The 21,025-nt window shown below is 35.6% G+C and overlaps 5 protein-coding genes across 5 annotated transcripts; all 5 read left to right on the top strand.

The window, feature by feature from the left end:
• Window positions 1–272: 272 nt before the first annotated feature.
• On the top strand, window positions 273–2,923 carry LOC132179065 (pentatricopeptide repeat-containing protein At2g02980, chloroplastic). The gene has a single exon (XM_059591691.1). The coding sequence runs from the start codon at window positions 283–285 to the stop codon at window positions 2,065–2,067; it is 1,785 nt and encodes a 594-aa protein (XP_059447674.1). The 5' UTR covers window positions 273–282; the 3' UTR covers window positions 2,068–2,923.
• A 1,608-nt stretch (window positions 2,924–4,531) lies between these two features.
• Window positions 4,532–6,526, top strand: LOC132179066 (amino acid transporter AVT1I-like). The gene is made up of 4 exons (XM_059591692.1): window positions 4,532–4,595; window positions 4,745–4,919; window positions 5,078–5,685; window positions 5,958–6,526. Exons 2-4 carry the CDS (start codon window positions 4,802–4,804, stop codon window positions 6,471–6,473), a joined length of 1,242 nt encoding a protein of 413 aa, XP_059447675.1. The 5' UTR covers window positions 4,532–4,595; window positions 4,745–4,801; the 3' UTR covers window positions 6,474–6,526.
• Window positions 6,527–7,079: 553 nt separating this feature from the next.
• On the top strand, window positions 7,080–8,532 carry LOC132179067 (extracellular ribonuclease LE-like). Its single transcript, XM_059591693.1, has 4 exons — window positions 7,080–7,316; window positions 7,421–7,576; window positions 7,890–8,088; window positions 8,194–8,532. The coding sequence occupies exons 1-4, from the start codon at window positions 7,215–7,217 to the stop codon at window positions 8,415–8,417; spliced, it is 681 nt and encodes a 226-aa protein (XP_059447676.1). The 5' UTR covers window positions 7,080–7,214; the 3' UTR covers window positions 8,418–8,532.
• Window positions 8,533–10,882: 2,350 nt separating this feature from the next.
• On the top strand, window positions 10,883–12,351 carry LOC132179228 (extracellular ribonuclease LE-like). The gene is made up of 4 exons (XM_059591896.1): window positions 10,883–11,077; window positions 11,188–11,343; window positions 11,739–11,937; window positions 12,041–12,351. The coding sequence occupies exons 1-4, from the start codon at window positions 10,973–10,975 to the stop codon at window positions 12,262–12,264; spliced, it is 684 nt and encodes a 227-aa protein (XP_059447879.1). The 5' UTR covers window positions 10,883–10,972; the 3' UTR covers window positions 12,265–12,351.
• A 3,708-nt stretch (window positions 12,352–16,059) lies between these two features.
• Window positions 16,060–17,834, top strand: LOC132178956 (ribonuclease 3-like). The gene is made up of 3 exons (XM_059591540.1): window positions 16,060–16,347; window positions 16,444–16,599; window positions 17,125–17,834. Exons 1-3 carry the CDS (start codon window positions 16,246–16,248, stop codon window positions 17,545–17,547), a joined length of 681 nt encoding a protein of 226 aa, XP_059447523.1. The 5' UTR covers window positions 16,060–16,245; the 3' UTR covers window positions 17,548–17,834.
• The last annotated feature ends 3,191 nt before the right edge of the window (window positions 17,835–21,025 follow it).

The raw sequence follows: 21,025 nt of genomic DNA, 5'->3' as shown, positions 1-21,025 counted from the left end.
GAGGAGGTAAATTGTTGTAATTGATAGTTTAGAGAGGTAAATTGTCATTGAAGTGATAATTTGATAGGATAAATTGACTTTACCCTAAATAATTTTATTTTTTTATTAATTTAAGATTTTAAAATAATTAATTATTTAACATCCTATCAAAACAGATATTTTAAGTTTAAACTTTATCATATGGACGTGCCACGTGGTTACCATGCGAGCACTCTTTCCATCCACAGCCTCACGGTCACACACGCACACCCAACCAAACCCAATCACACAGTCGAAGCACAAATGGCAGCAGCTAACGCTCTGCAAATAAGCCCATTCTCTTCTCCAATACCCAACACAAACTCTCCTCTCTTTCCCATACCCCTGTGCACCTCTCTCAGAGAGCTCAAGCAAATCCAAGCTCTCACCATCAAAACCCACCTCCAGAATGACACCGCTGTCCTCTCCAAGCTCATCAGTTTCTGTACTCTTAATCCCAGTGGGGCCTCCATGGACCACGCCCAAAACCTGTTCGATCAAATTCCCCAACCTGACATTGTGGTCTTCAACTACATGGGCCGCGGCTACGCCCGCTCCGATACCCCTCTTCGAGCCATTGTTCTCTTTGCTGATATTCTATGCTCTGGCGTCGCCCCTGATGACTATACCTTCCCGTCCCTCCTCAAGGCGTGCGCAGGCTCTAAGGCTTTGCAAGAAGGTAAACAATTGCATTGCCTTGCTATCAAACTTGGGTTCAACCAAAATGTATATGTATGCCCTACATTGATAAATATGTATACCGAATGCAATGATGTGGATGCAGCTCGCCGTGTTTTTGATAAGATAACAGAGCCTTGTGTTGTATCTTATAATGCAATAATCACGGGTTATGCTCGAAGTAGTCGGCCCAATGAGGCATTGTCATTGTTCCGAGAATTGCAAGCAAGCAATCTCAAGCCTTCTGATGTAACTATGCTTAGTGTTCTTTCATCTTGTGCTTTGTTAGGAGCATTAGACTTGGGGAGGTGGATACATGAGTATGTTAAGAAGAACGGTTTTGATAAATATGTAAAGGTAAACACTGCACTTATAGATATGTATGCAAAGTGTGGAAGCCTGGATGATGCAGTGTCTGTCTTTGAGAACATGTCTGTTAGAGATACACAGGTCTGGTCAGCAATAATTATGGCATATGCAACTCATGGGCATGGTTCAAAATCCATATTAATGTTTGAAGAAATGAAGAAGGCGAGAGTGCAACCTGATGAGATTACATTTTTGGGTCTTTTATATGCTTGCAGCCACAATGGCTTAGTAGACGAAGGTTGTGGGTATTTCTACAGTATGATTGACAAGTATGGGATTATTCCTGGGAACAAGCACTATGGATGTATGGTGGATTTGTTAGGTCGAGCTGGGCGCTTAGATGAGGCTTATAAGTTCATAGATCAAATGCCAATCAAGCCCACTCCCATACTTTGGCGAACCTTGTTATCTGCTTGTAGCAGCCATGGCAATGTAGAATTGGCGAAGCAAGTGATTGAACGAATTTTTGAACTGGATGACTCTCATGGTGGCGACTATGTGATCCTATCAAACTTGTGTGCAAGGGCTGGGAGATGGGAAGATGTGAATTGTTTGAGGAAATGGATGAAAGATAAAGGGGTGGCAAAGGTGCCTGGGTGTAGCTCAGTGGAGGTGAACAATGTAGTGCATGAATTCTTCGCTGGGGAGGGGGTTCAATTTGTATCTACAGATTTGCTCCGAGCACTTGATGAGTTAGTCAAGGAATTGAAGTTGGTTGGGTACATTCCTGATACTTCTTTAGTCTTTCATGCAGACATGGAAGATAAAGACAAAGAAATTACTCTAAGATATCATAGTGAGAAATTGGCTATTACTTTTGGGCTCCTAAACACTCCCCCTGGTACAACAATTCGGGTGGTGAAGAACCTACGAGTATGTGGGGATTGCCATTCTGCTGCTAAACTTATATCATTGATCTTTGATAGGCAGATAATACTTAGAGATGTCCAACGATTCCATCATTTCAAGGATGGGAAGTGCTCTTGTGGGGATTACTGGTAGTAGAATTTGCTGTTAGCAGCAAACAAGATCAATTTCATGTTCGAGCTTGTAGATATCAGCTTGGGATCATTATTGGTTTGTTTCGGCTACTGATGTACTTTGAGATCCATCAATTCGAAAAGGTCCACTATTGTCCAAGTCATACTATGCTAGCTGATGGCGCAATTTTTCTACCATTGCAATGCAGACAACCTTACATAGAGGAGGCTGCACATCCACCTGTTCCAAATAGCCTGGGGTGCCGAACGGGTACCTATCCCACTTACAAAATAAACAGTTAGCTTAAAGATTTTCACGAGAAATAACATCCTTGAACTGGGAAGTATTTATTTTGTCATCCCAAAACAAGTTATGTATCAAATTCTTCAAATACAGAAGAAAAAATGATATCTGGTGATTTGTTGGTCTTGAGTAATGCTACAAGCCCTTCTTGTGTCACTCAAAAAATGATGTGGTTCTTAAAATCATCATTGGGCTTATAATTGATCATTATTTGATTTTAATCAAATGATAATTTTAAGAGGCACATCATTCTTGGAGAGATACAAGAGGGACTTATAGAATTACTCGTTGGTCTCTCCATGATAAGGTAATAACATGGGCGTCCCCTCAACCTCACCAAGTTCTACCATCCTTCGGCTAATATATAGCTATGAGGTTGAGAGGGGATTTTTCCTTGGGTTGTTCAGTTAAGTGTTGTTTGGTTGAGCTTTGGCCGAACGGTGATAGGAGAATAAAGAAAGAATATTTAAATGGTATAGAAGAAAGATTAAGGAAAACTATCATACAATATGTACGATATATGTTATGTATTGCAATTGCGTATTAAGTTTCACCAGTCTGAGACATTCTAATTTGTTTTCTTCCTAAGTCTTTAGTTGAGAGTAATTTGACATTTCCAGTTGCAACGAAAGTGACTTATTTTACTTTCTTATCTTCTTGTTATTGGAAAAGAAAATCTCAAGCATTTGGTTTGATCCCAGATGATCAATAAAGAAGAGTGCTTTCATGTTCTGATCAGCCAAGATATTCCATCATAAAGATTGATTAGATGTGGACACTTTTCTTATTGTATATTGGTAATATAATTCAGACTTGAACCTAAGATCTCACATAACACTACTTATCCATACTTGTTTAGACTAAAAGTGTAGTTGACCAAAAGCTTGGAGTCTAAATTCTTAATTCAGGATGCTCTTGAGACTTACAAGTGACCAAAAGCAAGGCCAGCACTGATGTTAGAATATTTTATATTAAGTCTTTATTCACGTACTTATTACTCCTAACCTCTCAATAAATATAGACAATTGTGATACAGTTTAAAAATATACTTCGATATAGTACAGATATAGTCCTAAATTTCATCAGTTTCTGCCTCCACTCTCTTCTCTCTTTCACTTTTACATATATTTTATTATATATTTTTACGTCAGAGATATATGGCCAGTCTTAGAAAATTATATGTTCTAAAGTGAGATGGGTGTACTTTTTAGAAATGTTTTTTGGCTTGGTAATAATATTCTAGCTTATGGGATTTACCAGTGGGGTTTTGTCTTTCTCTATGCTATGTTGCTCAATGTCAATGGATTCTATTAAATTATAAACATGTAAAGGCAGGTGTCTCCGGCTTCTTCTTCCTTTTTTTTATTTTTTATTTTATTTTATTTTAATAATCACAAAGAGCCAAGTCTTCAAGTCTTAAAATATGCATGAATCTGGGTGGATGTTGGTTGAGAACGGACACCAATTTATATTGTTTTCCTGTCCAAAGAAAAAGGGTGCCATTTTCAAAGTGTACCTTCTTTTTTCGTTCGACTCGAATGGCCACAGAGAGAGCAGGCCAACTAATTTTTTCGCACCATAATTCATCACGTGTAGTTTGTTTTTCAAAAAAAATTTGCTTCTCACAGTAGAAAAAATTCCGTTTCCTTTTGATATGTTTAAGTAGCGATTTGAGGTTTGAAAATTAAAATGCACGTGAAAATCACTAGCATGCATACTATGACCATCCATTGAAGTTGTCCCAATTACAAGATCAATAGCCAGTTTGATCAAAACTCAAACAATCCACTCTGTTAATATGTGCGAGCGAGTTTGTAGGCCCAGTTCTAATAATTTGCAATTAGACTTGCACTGTGCATTTAGTGTCTTTTGATTTTTTGATTTTAATATCGGGTTAAATTATTACGTATCTCAAAAGTTTAAGTTTATAATACTTTGAGAACTCGATTCCCCCACATGGAGCCATCATTGCAGTTTGGCATGGCAAATTCAACTTCGCTTAACAGTTCTACCACAGAAGAGAGAAAATTACAAGTATGAAATTACAGAACCTCAAATCAAATGCATGGTAGGTTTATAAACTGCACTTTTATATCCTACGCACATTACCCTTGTAAGAATATCTCCACATGTAGTCGTGCTGGTAGGTATGATGGACAACGAGTGAGTAGTAGTAGAAAGTTGCACGACTAATCTGAGGACTCACATGGAGAAGGAGTTCACTTAGAAAGAAATGCTTGTGGCATGTGAGTGCACTTCCTTTTTGGTAATTGCCACTAATTGCCTATCTACTCATCACCATGATTATCAACTTTAGCAAAGCAATTGTCTTTTATTATCTGAAAAAAACAGAAGCCAATAATGGAGATAATGTGTCACCAATTGAAAATTGCAGGTGTCTGCTTCTCCTCCTTTTATATGAACCAAAAGCTTGGGTATTGGGCAACAAAAGATGGAAGGCCTAAAAGCAGAGGGAATGGAGAGCCAGAACCAGCTCCCACAATCAGAGCATCAAGGCAGAGGCACCACCTTCCTTAAAACTTGCTTCAATGGGATCAATGCTTTGTCAGGTATATCTCTGCTTTTTGGCAAGTATGCTTTAGATACCATAGGACAACTTAGAAAAAGGTAGACATGACTGAATTTTATAATAAGTAGAATTTGAATGTTGTCCACGTTGGGCAAAATGCCATTTAATATACTAACACGGTAACACCATGTTTCCCAGGTGTGGGGATACTGTCACTTCCATATGCACTTTCTCAAGGAGGGTGGCTGAGCTTAATTCTTCTTCTCCTTGTAGCAATTCTGTGTTGGTACACAGGGTTACTTCTACAACGGTGTATGGACACAAATCCTGTCATCAAAAGTTATCCTGATATAGGTGAGGTAGCTTTTGGATACAAAGGAAGAGCCATGATATCCATTTTCATGTATCTTGAGCTTTACTTGGTTGCGGTTGAGTTTCTGATATTAGAAGGTGACAACTTAGAGAAGTTGTTTCCAAACATGGCCTTCAAAATTGCAGGCCTAAAAGTTGCTGGGAAAAAAGGCTTTGTTCTGCTCACAGCCCTTGTAATTTTGCCAACCACATGGTTGAAGAGTTTGGGCGTGCTGGCCTATTTTTCTGCTGGAGGGGTTTCGGCTTCTGTTGTTGTGGCTGGTTGTGTTTTCTGGGCTGGCGCAGTTGATGGTGTTGGATTCCATGAAGGGGATATGCTTTTGAATTTGGGTGGACTGCCTACTGCTATAAGCTTATTTGCCTTCTGTTATTGTGGTCATGCAGTTTTCCCCACACTACGCAATTCCATGAAAGATAGAAGCCAGTTCTCTAAGGTAAGAAATAGTACTCCAAATTCCAATATCTTACTTAATGGTACATATCATTTCCACATAATGATAACATCTAGATTAGATAATATACATAACCGCAACATCACATTTTTATGTAAGGGGATTTTTTTTCCACACAATGGGGAGGGGGAGATCATTTTAGAATTCTTATTGTTGTCTATTGACTTTTACTTGGTATAGAAAGGTTGATTTTTGGGCAATGATTACGAGTTCCTTTTCACTGTTTTTTTTTAAAAAAAAACTTCTCATTGCAGGTTTTACTTGTCTGCTTTATTAGTAGTACCATCAGTTATGGATCAGTGGGCATCCTAGGCTACCTGATGTACGGACAAAATTTGAAGTCTCAAGTGACCTTAAATCTTCCAATCAGAAAAATCAGTACAAAAATAGCAATTTATACTACACTCATTCTTCCTCTCACCAAGTATGCAGTTATAATTACTCCGGTTGCTACAGCTATTGAGGAGACATTTTCTATTGGCAACAGCCGATTTGCTACTAGTGTCCTCATCAGAACGGCACTTGTGATCAGCACAGCGTTTGTGGCCTGCACTGTACCATTTTTCGGCTATGTTATGGCGTTTATTGGCGCTTTTACAGGCGTTACATTGTCAATACTATTACCATGCCTGTGCTACCTAAAGATGAACAAAACTGTTCGAAGTTTTGGGTTAGAGTTGATAATAATTGTAGGAATTTTAGTTACAGGGTCTTTTATTGGTGTTTTGGGCACCTATATTTCCCTCAAACAAATTGTAAATCACCTCTGACATTGAAGGTGGATAGCACACCTCCGTAAACAGTTATAAGATTGCTTGGAATCCTGAACCAGCCAATGGCATTTTTATGGTTTGAAAAACATATTGAGAAGAAAAATGCATGAAAACATATGCACTGCAGCACTAGACACAGAGACAATCACTGACAAGGCGCATTTCGACCAACCTTACATAAAGGACTTTGCCAGACTCACTCTGTTCTAAAAGGTCTGAAATGCAGAGCCCACAGAGAAGGGCTGCCCGGAGGGGATCCGACCCACTTATAAAATAAACAGTTAAAAAGATTTTCTAGCTGACATGGGCCACTTAGGAGCATAGGAAAAGTGAATTCTTATCCATTGGGGGGGGGGAGGGGAGCAGTTCATAAAATATTGATTTTGTAGCTCTTTTTGGCCTTCTAAACTCTTCCTAAGCTAATTTTTATTAAAAAATAATTACAAAAATAAAACAACCCAAAGTTAATTTAATTTAATTTTGCAATCTCAGAGTTACACTAATGATGAAGATTAAGACAACAGACAGCATATAAGCAGGAAATGAAGGACTTGAAACGCTAACTTGCACGTGTTCACACACAAAATTTCAGCAGTAGATTATTAGGAGGATCAGCAAGGATATGCTGCGGCGCCGCCAATATTCTGTCCAGTGTCCACACTTATATTTTGGCCGATAAATACAGCCCTTTACAACATGACAGTACTACCACCTTAAGTCCAGGAGAGAGAGAGAGAGATGAAATCCAATTTTGCAATCATCATCAAGCTGTTATGTGTACAATGTCTAGCAATTGGTTGTGTTTCACAGGGTTTCGATTTCTTCTACTTTGTACAACAGGTGAGTGGAGTTGTTTTGTTTCAATAGAGATTACTTTATTCTTAATTATCGATCTGAGCTCTTCCTGACGTGCATCAGAACCTCTAATGGTGTAAGTAATGCAGTGGCCAGGATCATACTGTGACACAAAACAAAGTTGCTGCTATCCAACAACTGGAAAACCCGAAACAAATTTCGGCATTCATGGGCTTTGGCCTAATTACAACGACGGCTCATACCCGTCCAACTGCGATCCCGACACCCCTTTCGACCAATCCGAGGTACCTACCATAACATGTTATATAATTATATAGCACATATGCCACGGCTGCAGACTTTGTGATGCAGGACAAGGGAAATTTGGGAGAAAAAAAAAAAAACAGAGAAGGGAATTAGTCACTCACGCAATCCAAAGAGAAGGGAAATTTGGTAGAATCTCTCTACCAAAAGAAGGAAAAGAGAGGAAGAGGAGTAACACCCAAAAGAAAATATATCTGTTTAAGAATACTAAAGAAGAATTAAATAGACACCCACAAAACAAAAGAACACCTAATTATTCATGTCACATCCCATTTGTGTATCATTGTTCAACAGATTTCGGACCTAATTAGCAGAATGCAAACCAGTTGGCCATCGCTGGCCTGCCCAAGCAGCAATGGTTTGGCCTTTTGGTCACACGAATGGGAGAAACATGGGACCTGTTCAGAGTCTATCCTTCCGCAGCATGGATACTTTAAAGCTACTCTAAGCCTCAAAGACAGAGTAGACCTCCTCCAAATTCTCTATAGTGCAGGTAAAATTAATTAATTAACCTCTCATCTCTTTAACGTACGTGCAATTGGTTGTCCAAGTTCCAACCATATATGTTTAATTATTTTGTCGTTTCAAAATTTTACAGGAATCCAACCAGACGGGAGATCTTACAGCTTAAGTAGGATAAGTGAAGCTATTAGAGGAGCAACTGGGTATGCTCCTGGGATTGAATGCAATGTTGATGCATCAGGTAGCAGCCAGCTTTACCAGATTTATCTTTGTGTTGACACGTCTGGATCCAACCTCATCAAATGTCCGGTTCTACCAAAAGGGAAATGTTCCTCCAATGTTGAGTTCCCTTCCTTCTAGGATATTATAGCAGAGGAAGTGGGATGTCTCTGATCCTCTTAAACATGTTTCCTTAAGTGGGTTGAAAATCATATTACAGTAAAATCATATTTGCTTTTATACCCAGATTGCAAAACACTCAAAAAAACAATTAGAAACTTGAATAAAGTTTAGATTGAAAATCTTGCATTGAAAACAAAACTTCATAAATATATGTGGGTGAAAATGAAGAAGCCAAGTGTGTGTGAAAGCAAGACATTAAAATTGTGGAGATCAACATTTGCCATGGTATTAATTAAGATAACTAAGATGAATAGATTAGGATCATCTCCATCACAAATGCATGTGGTGTCACATCATTAAAATTTTTAAATAATTTAACACCGTATGTATCATTAAATGCAATAAAATAAAATCTTGACCGTAAAATAGATAATCTCTGTTTCACTTAAAATGTCATTTCACTTTATGTAACTTGCAATGCCCAATATTGCCAAATATCAGTCTATTATTCAGGTATTAAAATGACATTGATCACTACCCTTTAAAAAATAAATAAACAAACAAATATGGACGTTTTAATTTTTTTGGTTCCTGGGCAATTACGATTATACGAATGTTTTAATTAAATATTTAAAATAATTGTTGCTTTTTAACAAGTAATAGAATAACATAAAACGGAGGTGAACCATGCCTCATGAAGCGGAGGTCATTAGTTCGAATCCTCCCTCCTCCTCTTCCCCCTCCTCCCCCTCCCCTTGTGTGGACATGTCAAAAAAAAAAAAAAAACTTAAAACGCCTCCCATTCTACAGAGCTACTCCAGGATTTTATCTCACCCTTATAATTCAAAATTTCAAAGGGATGCGTAATTTCTGATGAATTTTGTTGCTTCGGTCCTTAACGATTTTTTTGAAAATGATTTTTTCTTTTACTTTTAAGTGTTTGGTGCAACATAAACATTGGTTAGCTTGTAAATATTTTCAGCTGATCAAGAAAAATAACATTCATGAAGCGTAAAATGGTTTACGCTTCTCATATACGAAATTATTTTTCACCAATTTCCCATACTTTTGAGCGGCTATTGTAAGAGGGCTTTTTATGAGGCCCACCTACCTAAACAAGTCTCGAGCTTCCCAATTACAGTGTCTAGGCAAGTGAATCGCACAAAGGCTATCACAATTGACGGGCCAAATTGAAAGTAATATGGGAGCAATTGTACTGGGTCTCAATCCCATTCTTAATTAATGCATTTTATTTTTATACACTCTCTTCCTTTTTTAAATTTAGTAGCACCATGTGAACACCTTTTTTTTTTTTTTTTTTTTTTTTGTAATTTGTATTATTTAAATATGATACCAAATACAATGAAATTATAATCAAATCAACACCTATAAACATAAAATCGCAATGAAATTCCCTACTCATCAAATGGCCAAACAAATATCAATTAATTTCACAATAATAAATATAAATAAATAAATAGGTTCTCTTCTCTCACCAAATAATTACAAACCAAACAAGCGTCCTATTTGCGGCTTTGTCATTGTCTCATCAAGTGCTTGTTGTGAACACGCTATCCTACCACGGGGGATTTACTGCTACCTAATAAAGACTTTCTATATATCAAACCCTCATTTTACACCTTCCAGTTGGATCTTGTTAATTATTCCAATTTTCTAAAATTAATTAAGGAATAGGTACGGTTGATCTTCATCGATCAAGAGCTAATAAGATTCATCTTCCTCTAAAACAATAAGAAATTAATTAAGGAAAAAGAAGAAAGACATTGCCAGGGGTGGAAGTTGTGGAACCAGGAATTTTAGTGTATATATATATATATATATATATATATGGCAAAACTTTTAAAAAAAAAAAATGGCAATTAATGTTCAAACTTTTTTTTAATATGAATGACAAGATTCAATGAATGGTCCAAATAGAAAGCTTTATTAAGAGTTCATATCCATCTCATCAGTGCCAACCTAACTGGTCCCAAATGTGAAAGCATTACAGACTTTTATGTTAAACCTAACAAGCTAAGTCTGAAAGTTTTGGCGCTACTAACATATATATGTCAAGTGTGTTTGATTATTTCTTGACAAAAAATGGGATGAAAACGAAACAAAATAGCATGGAATAGAAAGGGATTGACAAGAACATTATATATATATATATATATATATATATATATATATATATATATATATATATATATGCTTTTATTTTATTAATCTACCCTTTATTCTTATCTGTGTTTTTATTAGACAAGATATAAAAAAAGATCACCAAATTGGCGCTGTAAATTTGAGTAAAGGAGGCAAAATAAGGAGAAAGAAACAAAAAACGAACGAGTGACATGCACTGACATGCATGTGAAAAAGGTTAGCCGACATGAATCAATCATTGTGCTTCAAACGTTACACAAGGAAAGTCCTAGAAGATGTCCTGCATAATTAATATGATTGCAGCATATCCGTTACTAGGATTCTCCACACAAAACCTTCCATTTTTTCTTCTATAAATTAATACAGCTATCAGATTCACCAAGGTTGTGTCATTTAACACAAGCCCAAATATGAAATCCCAGTACTCTTCAATCTTGCTCAAGCTTTTGGTGCTACAATGTCTCTCCCTTCTCTGTGTTTCTCAGGATTTTGATTTTTTCTACTTTGTTCAACAGGTGATCACTGACTTTTGTTCATTCTCTCGATTAATCTTGGGTACGTAGCTTAAAGAATTTCATTTCTTTATTTGTTTTATTAATTTTTCCACCATTGTTAATATTTACAGTGGCCAGCATCATACTGTGACACACAAAAAAGTTGTTGCTACCCAACGACCGGGAAGCCTGCACCTGATTTTGGCATTCATGGGCTTTGGCCTAATTACAAGGATGGCTCATATCCGTCAAACTGTGATCCTGACAGCCCCTTCAATCAATCTGAGGTAATATAACAAGACAATTATAAAGCTCACCTGTTTGGATAGGCGGTCGGGTAGCTCAATTATTTTCTGGGCAGGTGAAGTTTATATAGGCTCTCTCATGTTACCTTTCAAGTACTATACGTTCTTATCTCTCTCGAGTATGTGTCCTTTTAGTTTTTAGAATTTGTCTTTTATGATTGGCTTCTTTTTCAGGTAAATGGGAATCTATATAAAACATTTTCTTCTCTTTCCTTGTAACTATGGGCAAGAAAAATGACAACCTTCGCATGTCATCGATCATCATCATTAATTGTAGTTGTCATTGTCATTGGCATATTTTGAAACTTTTTACCATTCAAGTTCTATAACTATTACAAAGGAAAATTCAATATTCTTCTTGTTTACCATGTGGGTAGATATCAGACCTCACAAGCACTATGCAAAAGAATTGGCCATCACTGGCTTGCCCTAGCAGCAACAGCATAGCTTTCTGGACACACGAGTGGGAGAAACATGGGACATGCTCAGAGTCTGTCCTTGACCAACATGGATACTTCGAAGCAGCTCTCAACCTTAAAAACAAGGCAAACCTCCTCCAAGCTCTTCAAACCGCAGGTAAAATTCCAGCCTTTTGTTAGATATTAGGTTTAATTTTATGGATTATAATATTCCACCTCTAAATTAATAACATGGTAAAAAAAAAAACAAAAAATTACAGGAATACAACCAGATGGGAAAGTTTACAGCCTTGAAAGCATCAAGGGAGCAATAAAAGAAGCAATAGGATACACTCCATGGATAGAGTGCAATGTGGATGATTCGGGTAACAGACAGCTTTACCAGATCTACCTATGCGTGGACACTTCTGGGTCAGACATCATCGAATGTCCGGTATTTCCAAATGGGAAATGTAGTTCAGAGATTGAGTTTCCTTCCTTTTAAAAACATATTGTGACAGATGGCTAATAAATATGATGTCTCTATTTCATCAGCCACCTTAGTACTAATCCATCATCAATCCAAAATTAATTGTCCCTGTTTTGATGACCAATTAATTACGCTTCTTCTTTTACATAATTTCCATCGATCCCAACTAAAAATCCTTCTTCTTCTTTCCCCCACCACCCCTTTAGAGTAATTAATTAGTAGAATTTCATCAAAAAAAAAAAAAAAAAGAAGTAGTAGAATTTCATAAGCCATGGATTGGGCATATACAGTATATTTCCAAAATTAGATTTTTTGTTTTTTCTTCCTGATTTGCTTTGAATATAAAGTCCAGAATCAGGAAATTTAATACAATATGAAAAAGGAAATACCAAAGAGAAAGAAGGTCAAGCCCGATCATAAATGTAGAACCGTTAGATACATGTATAAGTTACTTGTGCTCATGGATCTATACTTAATTTTTTCTGATATATCCGTCCAAGGAGAGGAAAAAGGGGAGTTAGATTTGAACTAATGACCTCTGTCTCATTATATGTGTTTTCAACCGATTGAACGTGTTTTCAATCGATTGAGCTACCAATTAGGAACTGATCTATACTCTATAAGTGTGTTATACAATATACTATAACACAATCCTATTGACATTATTAGAGTAAGAATTTCTTTATACATTATTGAAATTTTGATAAATTCTTAAAATAGAGTGGACATTAATTGATAATTAATGGAAGTCATGCAAATTGAAGGTCATGATAGAATGGACAAGTGATTTAAGATTTGTTTATACATTATCAACGAAGAATCAGTTGATCATCGCACGCTAAATTCTTAATTGAGAGTATACCAAAGAGAAAGAAGGTCAAGCCCAAAGTATATATCTCGCTGGGTCTAGGTGGGAGTAAGACTACGATATACTAGACACCGCGCGCCCGATCATTTTTAATGCTTGTGCGCCCATCCTTCTTTGTCTAGCTAGGTTCGACCAGCCTATAAGGCTTGTCTAGAATGGGCCTGCTAGGACCGGTTAAGTACGTTAAGAATGCCCACTTATTGGGGGCTTATTATATGGCACACCAATTAAAATTTTGATAAATTGTAAAAGAAATGTACATGAAAATTCATTTTACAAGCATCGTTTCCCTTTCAAATTCTCCCAATTTGAGAAAACTTTGGAGCTTACTTAATTACATTAGGTCCATTATGTAAGCCTAATTGCGGCATCCACTTATATGCTTTTATTTATACAATGGACCATGCCGGTAACTAGCTAGCTAGGTAATTAAGGAAGATTGCGTGCAAAGCAAACTGCAAATTAGTCAACATGTTTGTTAATTAACACTTGCGGCCATGACATGTCGGAGAAAGAGACCCCACAAATTCAAACAATTTTGACGGTGATTAGTTAGGTTAATTAGGAGATCCATGTTTCTTTTCCAGGAAATCTAATCGATCTGCAATTCCTTTCAATCACCATCACAACCGCATGCATGTTGCTTTCACATTTGAGAAAGTTTGCAATTGACGACAAATTGGCCCTTCACATTATGAAAAGATCACCTCATGATCAAGACGATGGTTTTCATTTTTCATGCTTCCTGTACGTGAGGCAATGAAAGGATAACAACAACTTTATAAAACAAAGAAACGCAGCCAATTAAAGTAATACTATATATTATGATCTTTGTTTTTGTTTAGCTAATTTAATTACATAAGTAAAATTTTGCATATATATATATAATTAGCAATTTCTACAAAAAAATTCCCATGATATCACTCCCTAATGGCTATATATATATAAATCAAATTCCATGGAATTTATATTTCCATTCATATACTATAATTTGTTTAAATTCGTTAATTAATGTCAAGTTTAATTCTAATGAGATGTCAAGTGTTATATTTCAACTACAGATTACATGTCAATTTCTTTCCATCCTAACGAGGAAAACCATAGCTATAACTTATCCTCATACTGGTTGCGCCACAAGATGAATCAATGCCTAATTAAGAGGATGATCATCTATAAATTAGGAAGTGTACGTCCGAGTCATTTAGTTTTGTGTAAATTAACCTTATCCTAATCTGATGCCTAGTACTGAAAGTAATTAATTAATTGGTTGAGATGCCAACAAAAAAGATGGCTCTCACAATTCGGAATGAATGAACATGCACGTACATTGCCATCCATGATGTGTACGTGTCTGACTCTGACTCTCCAATCGGAAGTTAGTCATTTGTCAATCCATTGGAGATCGATGAGATGGGAAAGTGTTATTTAACGAACAAGTTAATTGGCTTGCACGCAACATTATATATCAACTTTAAGAGTTAGAATTGCGTATTGAACATAACAGTACAGCAGGGATAAGCTTCAACGCCTTAATTTACCTGTATCTATATATTTAAGTCAAGTTTGGAGAGAAAAGATTAACGCAATTGCTTGAGAATTGCGACATGTTGCTTTTTCTAGTTGTTTATTGGATGTTTTACGTTTGAAACTGTGCTGCTACATCATTAAAAAACCAAAACCTACGATGTCAGTTTGTCATTTCGGCAGACGGTACAAGGACAAAAACCAAAAGGGTAATTATATAATAAGTACTACTGACACAACCCTTTAAAATTTAAAAATTCTTAAATTATTTTTTTTGAAAATTTATTCTATGACAATAAAATTTTTACCATCAAAATTTTTTAACAGCCGTTAGTCTCAATCAAAATGCATCGTTTTACCTAATTAAAATATTAAATTTTTTATTAATTTAATTTTAAAATTTAAATCTAAAAATAAAATAAAATAATTGAAGGGGTGGCAACAGCCCCTAACCCCTATAGGGTGGCTGCAAGCCACCCCTTGCCCACCCCTGGGGGTGGCCTATGAGCCACCCCATGGGTGGTTTGGCCATGGAGTGGCCGCGAGCCACCCCTAGGGTGGAGGGGTGGTTCAATTTTTATTTTATTTTTATTTTTAGATTTAAATTTTAAAATTAAATTAATATTTTGATGAGATTGAACGGTGCATTTTAATTGAGACTAACGGCTGTTAAAAAATTTTAATGGTAGAAATTTTATTGTCATTTCGATTAAACCAAGAAGGAGATTTTTGTAAAAAAAAAAACTTAACGATTTTTAAATTTTGGAGGGTTGACTCATGGACTTATTATATAATTACCCAAACCAAAACATAGCTTTTTGAAAAGCACGTATGGGACCATTTTGCACGTTAAATTAATTTCAAGAGAATTGGATGTTTTTCAATTACCAACTTTAACCTCCATTTTATTTTAGAAGTAATGTTATAATTTAGTAAATTTATATACAATTGCATCTAAGAGTTAATTTTTATTATACAACTTAAATGATGCATTAACTAATCATTTCAACACTAACTGTATTTTTGATATCATCATAAATTAATTTTTAAGTTACTCCAAAAATTTAAATTGATAAATGAAATTTTTTACTCATTTAACCAATATTGTTCAACTACCAACTCAAAAAAGAGTTTATAATTTGAATATCGATCAAACTCTAATGAGCCAGGACAAGACATGGACAACTCAACAACCTTCAAAACTAAGGTTTCACTCCCATCTCCTCACTTTTGCATTGAATATGAAGGAAAATATATATATACAGTAGACGACGCTTTTAAACAAAGATCAAAGGAAATACCAAAAGGGAAGCCAACGACGCTTTTAAACAAAGATCAAAGGAAATACCAAAAGGGAAGCCAAAGACATATATATATATATATAAAAACAGGCGTGAGATCTGTGCACACGCAAGCAAAGAAATAAGTTAATGAAGGTTCGTAAAGCTGTAAGCATATACTGTCCCGCATATTCTATCTACAACCATTCCTTTTTGCCTATAAAATATAGCTTCAACCAAACCTCTACTGCATAGTAGGTCTATCATTCCTCCGAGCTCATCATAACCTAACTACCCCACTGAGTTGTTCAACGAGTTTTAGACATGGAACTCAAACGCTCAATCTTGATCAAACTTTTGATCCTGCAATATCTCTCACTCCTTTGTCTTTCACAGGATTTTGATTTCTTTTACTTCGTTCAACAGGTAATACTAATTAGTTTGGTCTAGTTTTTTTTTCATCTCCTCTGAGGTTTTCCAAAACTTTATTAATTTGTTTGAAACATATATCTTAATTTGCAGTGGCCAGGAGCATACTGTGACACAAAGCACACATGTTGCTATCCTAAGACAGGAAAGCCTGTCGCAGATTTCGGCATTCATGGACTTTGGCCTAATTACAAAGATGGCTCTTACCCCTCCAACTGTGATCCCGATAGTGTCTTCGATAAATCACAGGTTACTAACATTTGTTGCCTTCCTCTTTCAAATTATCTACAAAAATATATCTTATTACGGAAGTTTTTTTTATTTGCTTAAACAAATATAATTTTTTTTTTTTCTTCTATATATATTGTTTTATGGGCAAGACCAAAGTGATCACTATATAATGCATAGGGTGGCAAGTATGGTTAAAAAAACAGGTCTAGGCTTCGATCAAATGTCCAACAATATTTGAGATTTTCGATTTGTCCTTTTCTTTTTTTAAGTAATTTTAAAAAATAAAAAATAAATTGGCAGTTGGATATTCCATATACATCGGTAAAAGAGATTAAAGAAATCTAGACATCACATTTTTTCTGGTAAATAAATGTTCAAAACTGATATTTTTATATTATGGTCATTAATTATATATAATTAGGATAAACCTTTTGTTGTCCTATTAGTCCATGAAATTAGCTAGGCGAGACAATGGGAATCAAATTAATTAAACACTTGAATTTGTTTTGTGATTGGCGTTGACATAATTAATGGGTACTGCAGATTTCAGAGTTGATGAGCAGCTTGGAAAAGAAGTGGCCATCACTTAGCTGCCCGAGTAGCAATGGGTTCAGGTTCTGGTCACATGAATGGGAGAAACACGGGACCTGCTCAGAGTCAGAACTTGACCAGCGTGACTACTTCGAAGCAGCTCTTAAACTGAAGGAGAAAGTAAACCTCCTACAAATCCTCAACAAAGCTGGCATCGAGCCAGATGATGGATTTTACAGCTTGGAAAGCATTGTGGACGCCATAAAAGAGGCCATCGGCCACGCCCCTGGGATAGAGTGCAACAAGGATTCTGCCGGTAACAGCCAACTTTACCAGATTTTCGTGTGTGTCGACACTTCCGGCTCTGAACTCATCGAATGCCCGGTGCTGCCCAAGGGGAGATGTGCTTCAAATCTCCAGTTTGCTAAGTTCTAGTGACTAGAGAGGATCTTTTCTCCACATCATCATTTACGACTGCTTAATTATCATCATTTGTTTTTCTTGTTTTTAAATAAAACTTCATGGCCAGTAAGTTTAAATTCCGTGCATGTTTCTTGTTTTTGAATAAAACTTCGGAAATATGTGATACGAGATTAAAACAAGATCTACCAACTATTTTAGGCGTGCAAGTTGATAATATAATTAAGGGCAATTAACTCCCTGAGCTTTGGACTTTGATGCCATACTGGCAAATATTGTAATTATGGCCAAAACTCTTGACCTTTTTGCTTTGCTTTGCTAAACTCATTTGGGACCCCCACCAGGCCACCATGCACAAACTATGTACGTAAGTTGTGCATGGTTTTTTCAAGTTACAGAAGCCGGCTGAGCGACATCAGTATGGGCCGGGCCCTTATATCCAACGGCTCTTCTTTGCTGTCCACTTTAAAATCTGAATCTTCATCCATTTACTGATGAGAATGTTAAGAAAACTATTAGAGCATTCTTAATGGATGAACCATATTTTTATGTGAAATGGCTCTTTAAAACTCACTTTTATCTAGTTTAGTTAAGCCATTTTTAAATGTCTCTACATCCGATTAGTTATATTTCTATATATTCTATTAAAATATTATTAAAAGTAAAAAAAGTTTTGGAAAAAAGAGAACATGCAGAGAAAAAGTAAGAAACGATTTGAGAAAAAAATAAAACAGGTGAGAGAAACAATAAAAGATAAATGGCTCCCTTAAAAAGTGCTGCTACATTTAACTTTTTTTTTAGCTCTTATAATCAAATATCTATTTTACATTTATTTTTGGCTCATCCAATGTAGGAAGTTTTTTGAACATTTGAAGAGCTATTCTAGATAAAAGTAGCATTTAGCTCTTCCATTGGGAATGCTCTTACGGGGCTATATTTTCCGAATGCTTTGAAATAGTCTCGTAGTATTAATTTTTGGGCACATGTTTTAATTAAATTAGTCGTTTTTTATCTTGTTTTTGGAAGTATTACCACAAGATCTCCTATTCTCTCTCCCATCCGAATCAGAAATGGGAAAGATCCTTCCTTGTAATCATTTTCCCTCATTCAATTAAAAAAAAAAAGGTGAAATGTCCGAATCTACTTAAATAAGTGAGTTTAATAAAAACTGTTTCAAATTTATTGTCTAAATTACTAGCAATTCAAACAATAAAATTATTATAACTAGCTACTAGTATAGTCCATGGCCCATGGGTCTCTTGCTTCTAACTATTGGTTCCTATTACTAAGTTAAATTTGTAACATAATACTCAATATATCTCAACATGATTTTCATTATAATACAAATAAAACAAGATACCGAAATCTATATATAGCATTAAAATATTTTTTGAATCTCTATATATATGAAAGCATAAACACGGGAAAATCACTTGTCTTATTTTACCAATTAATAATTTGATAAGATTATGATTAAATAACCTCATAATATGAAGAATCTAATAATTGTAAATTGTATATTTGTCTTGTCACATGCAGGGGCGATTAAATTCTTACTCCCCCTTCACAATCATTTGGTATGATTATTTTTTGAAGCGTATATGATATCGTAGCCAAATTCTTAAATGCGTAGAACTTCTTGTTCGCAAAGAAAAAGGAAAAGAGAGATTCATATGCCCTAATGAAGAAGTAATTAAATTTTTTTGGAATTATTATTCTTCTTCTTCTACGTACCCTTGGTATACTGCGCTATTTCTGCCCATCTAACGTGCGTGGCGTGTTCAGTGCTAATGTGTGAACGTGGACGACAGCCTCAGACTGAGTTATGTGCCCCACATGTTCATGTTCGTGGTCTTCATGCATGGCAATTGGCACGTGGGTTCGGTTTAGACCATTACTGCTAGTTGAATAATTGAAAGGAGTGGGTTTATGAAATGTTGTTCGGTTTATGTGTGATCGTGGGCCTTATTTAATGGGCCATTCTTTTATTTGGTTTGAATGCAAGTTATGAGTGTTTAGTCTAAGTTTTAAGTTATTATTAATTTCTATTAGCTATTCTGTTTTCTTCGTTTTGATCTAATTTCACAAATATCACTCCTTTATTTTCATTATTTCAGTTGCTTTAATTTCTTTTTCTTTTTTATATATCACATTAAAATATTTTGGGAAAAGTATATATATTAAAAAAAAAAAATTTAAAAAAAAAAAACGAATAAACTTATATTAACAAACCAACGTTTGTAATTTTTTTTTATTATTATTATTTTCAAATTCATAAAAATATTTTGTATTAAACCAAAAAGCTAGAGAAGATGGGTAAACCAAGATAAACAACAGCACACTTTTAGCCTCGGGGCTCACAGGAAGCAATTTTAAATCATCAAACCATATAGGGTGGGCTGAAATTAAAGCCCGGATGTCATGGGCAAAATGGGCTGAAAAGTCCAAGATATATCTTCCATCCAAAAGTTTGTCGAGACGCAATTTGGTACCAATTTCGACCCGAAACTCGCTGGGTTGAGAGGGCACATTTGGGGTGGCTGAGCCGACTCATGATCATTGTAGATGGTCGGTTCAGCCCCCCTTTATTTGGTCAAAGGAAGATCTTGAGTTAAAGTTTATGGGAACAAAGTATCATTTGCCCTAATAATACCCATAATTAAAAAAAAAAAAAAGAATAATGCAAGAAATTTGTAAAGTGTCATACAATAATTTCCCCATTGCACATGCACATCACAAACCATCAGGAAATGGCTACATTCACGTGAAAGCTTCCATAACATAGACATCTAATTCATCACAAAAGGGAAAAAAGAAAAGAAAAAGAAGAAACATCCATAAAGACCACGTTTATTAGGACATAGTCGGTTGATTTGTTAGGTGGATGAAAGATGCATGACAGTATGACATGTCACATGTATAAAGAGTAATGATATAAAAATAATTAGTCCTTATAAAGTCATTTAAAATTACTTTGAATTTGAGATAATCATTATTGAATTTTGATCTATTTGTAATTTTAAATGTCATATTATATTTTGAATGACTCTAAAAAAAACTATAGTCCTCTTTATATCATTACTCATGTAATGTAAAGAGATCGATAGATCTCTCTGTTCCTCCACTCTTAACACGTGTACGGATTTTTCTATCATTGTTCCATCCACAAAGCAAGGAATTGGGTCCTAGTGGTCACCACCACCAAAATTGGTACGCTGTCGGTGCCATATATTGTTTGCTTAATTTAATTAACATGGATTAAACACAAAGTCTAGTCTCGTGGGTGATTAGGTGGCGTCTTGTGGTTGGGCTTTGGCCAATCGTCTGCAAACTCGACTGTCACCTTGTCCCCCTTCATCATCATGGCCGTCCTCGAAAGTTACATTTCGTCCGCAAACAACGGACCCTATTTCTCATTTTTTTATCTTTACCTTTAACTTGTAATTCTACAAAACAGCCGGGATATCATTGTAAATCCGGCTGTCTTTTAGCT

Source organism: Corylus avellana, chromosome ca4, assembly GCF_901000735.1.
Source record: "Corylus avellana chromosome ca4, CavTom2PMs-1.0".
NCBI lineage: Eukaryota > Viridiplantae > Streptophyta > Magnoliopsida > Fagales > Betulaceae > Corylus > Corylus avellana.
Note: the sequence above shows the minus strand (reverse complement) of the source record. Positions and strands in the feature narration are given on the sequence as shown.

Bases quoted from the DNA above. Each gene is read 5' to 3' on its own strand.
- LOC132178956 (XM_059591540.1), top strand. From the start codon at position 16,246: ATGGAACTCAAACGCTCAATCTTGATCAAACTTTTGATCCTGCAATAT. The intron at 16,348-16,443 runs GTAATACTAATT...CTTAATTTGCAG, and splicing joins TCTTTTACTTCGTTCAACAG to TGGCCAGGAGCATACTGTGA. The intron at 16,600-17,124 runs GTTACTAACATT...TGGGTACTGCAG, and splicing joins GTGTCTTCGATAAATCACAG to ATTTCAGAGTTGATGAGCAG.
- LOC132179228 (XM_059591896.1), top strand. From the start codon at position 10,973: ATGAAATCCCAGTACTCTTCAATCTTGCTCAAGCTTTTGGTGCTACAA. The intron at 11,078-11,187 runs GTGATCACTGAC...TAATATTTACAG, and splicing joins TTTTCTACTTTGTTCAACAG to TGGCCAGCATCATACTGTGA. The intron at 11,344-11,738 runs GTAATATAACAA...CCATGTGGGTAG, and splicing joins GCCCCTTCAATCAATCTGAG to ATATCAGACCTCACAAGCAC.
- LOC132179067 (XM_059591693.1), top strand. From the start codon at position 7,215: ATGAAATCCAATTTTGCAATCATCATCAAGCTGTTATGTGTACAATGT. The intron at 7,317-7,420 runs GTGAGTGGAGTT...TAAGTAATGCAG, and splicing joins TCTTCTACTTTGTACAACAG to TGGCCAGGATCATACTGTGA. The intron at 8,089-8,193 runs GTAAAATTAATT...AAAATTTTACAG, and splicing joins CCAAATTCTCTATAGTGCAG to GAATCCAACCAGACGGGAGA.
- LOC132179066 (XM_059591692.1), top strand. From the start codon at position 4,802: ATGGAAGGCCTAAAAGCAGAGGGAATGGAGAGCCAGAACCAGCTCCCA. The intron at 4,920-5,077 runs GTATATCTCTGC...CATGTTTCCCAG, and splicing joins TGGGATCAATGCTTTGTCAG to GTGTGGGGATACTGTCACTT. The intron at 5,686-5,957 runs GTAAGAAATAGT...TTCTCATTGCAG, and splicing joins ATAGAAGCCAGTTCTCTAAG to GTTTTACTTGTCTGCTTTAT.
- LOC132179065 (XM_059591691.1), top strand. From the start codon at position 283: ATGGCAGCAGCTAACGCTCTGCAAATAAGCCCATTCTCTTCTCCAATA.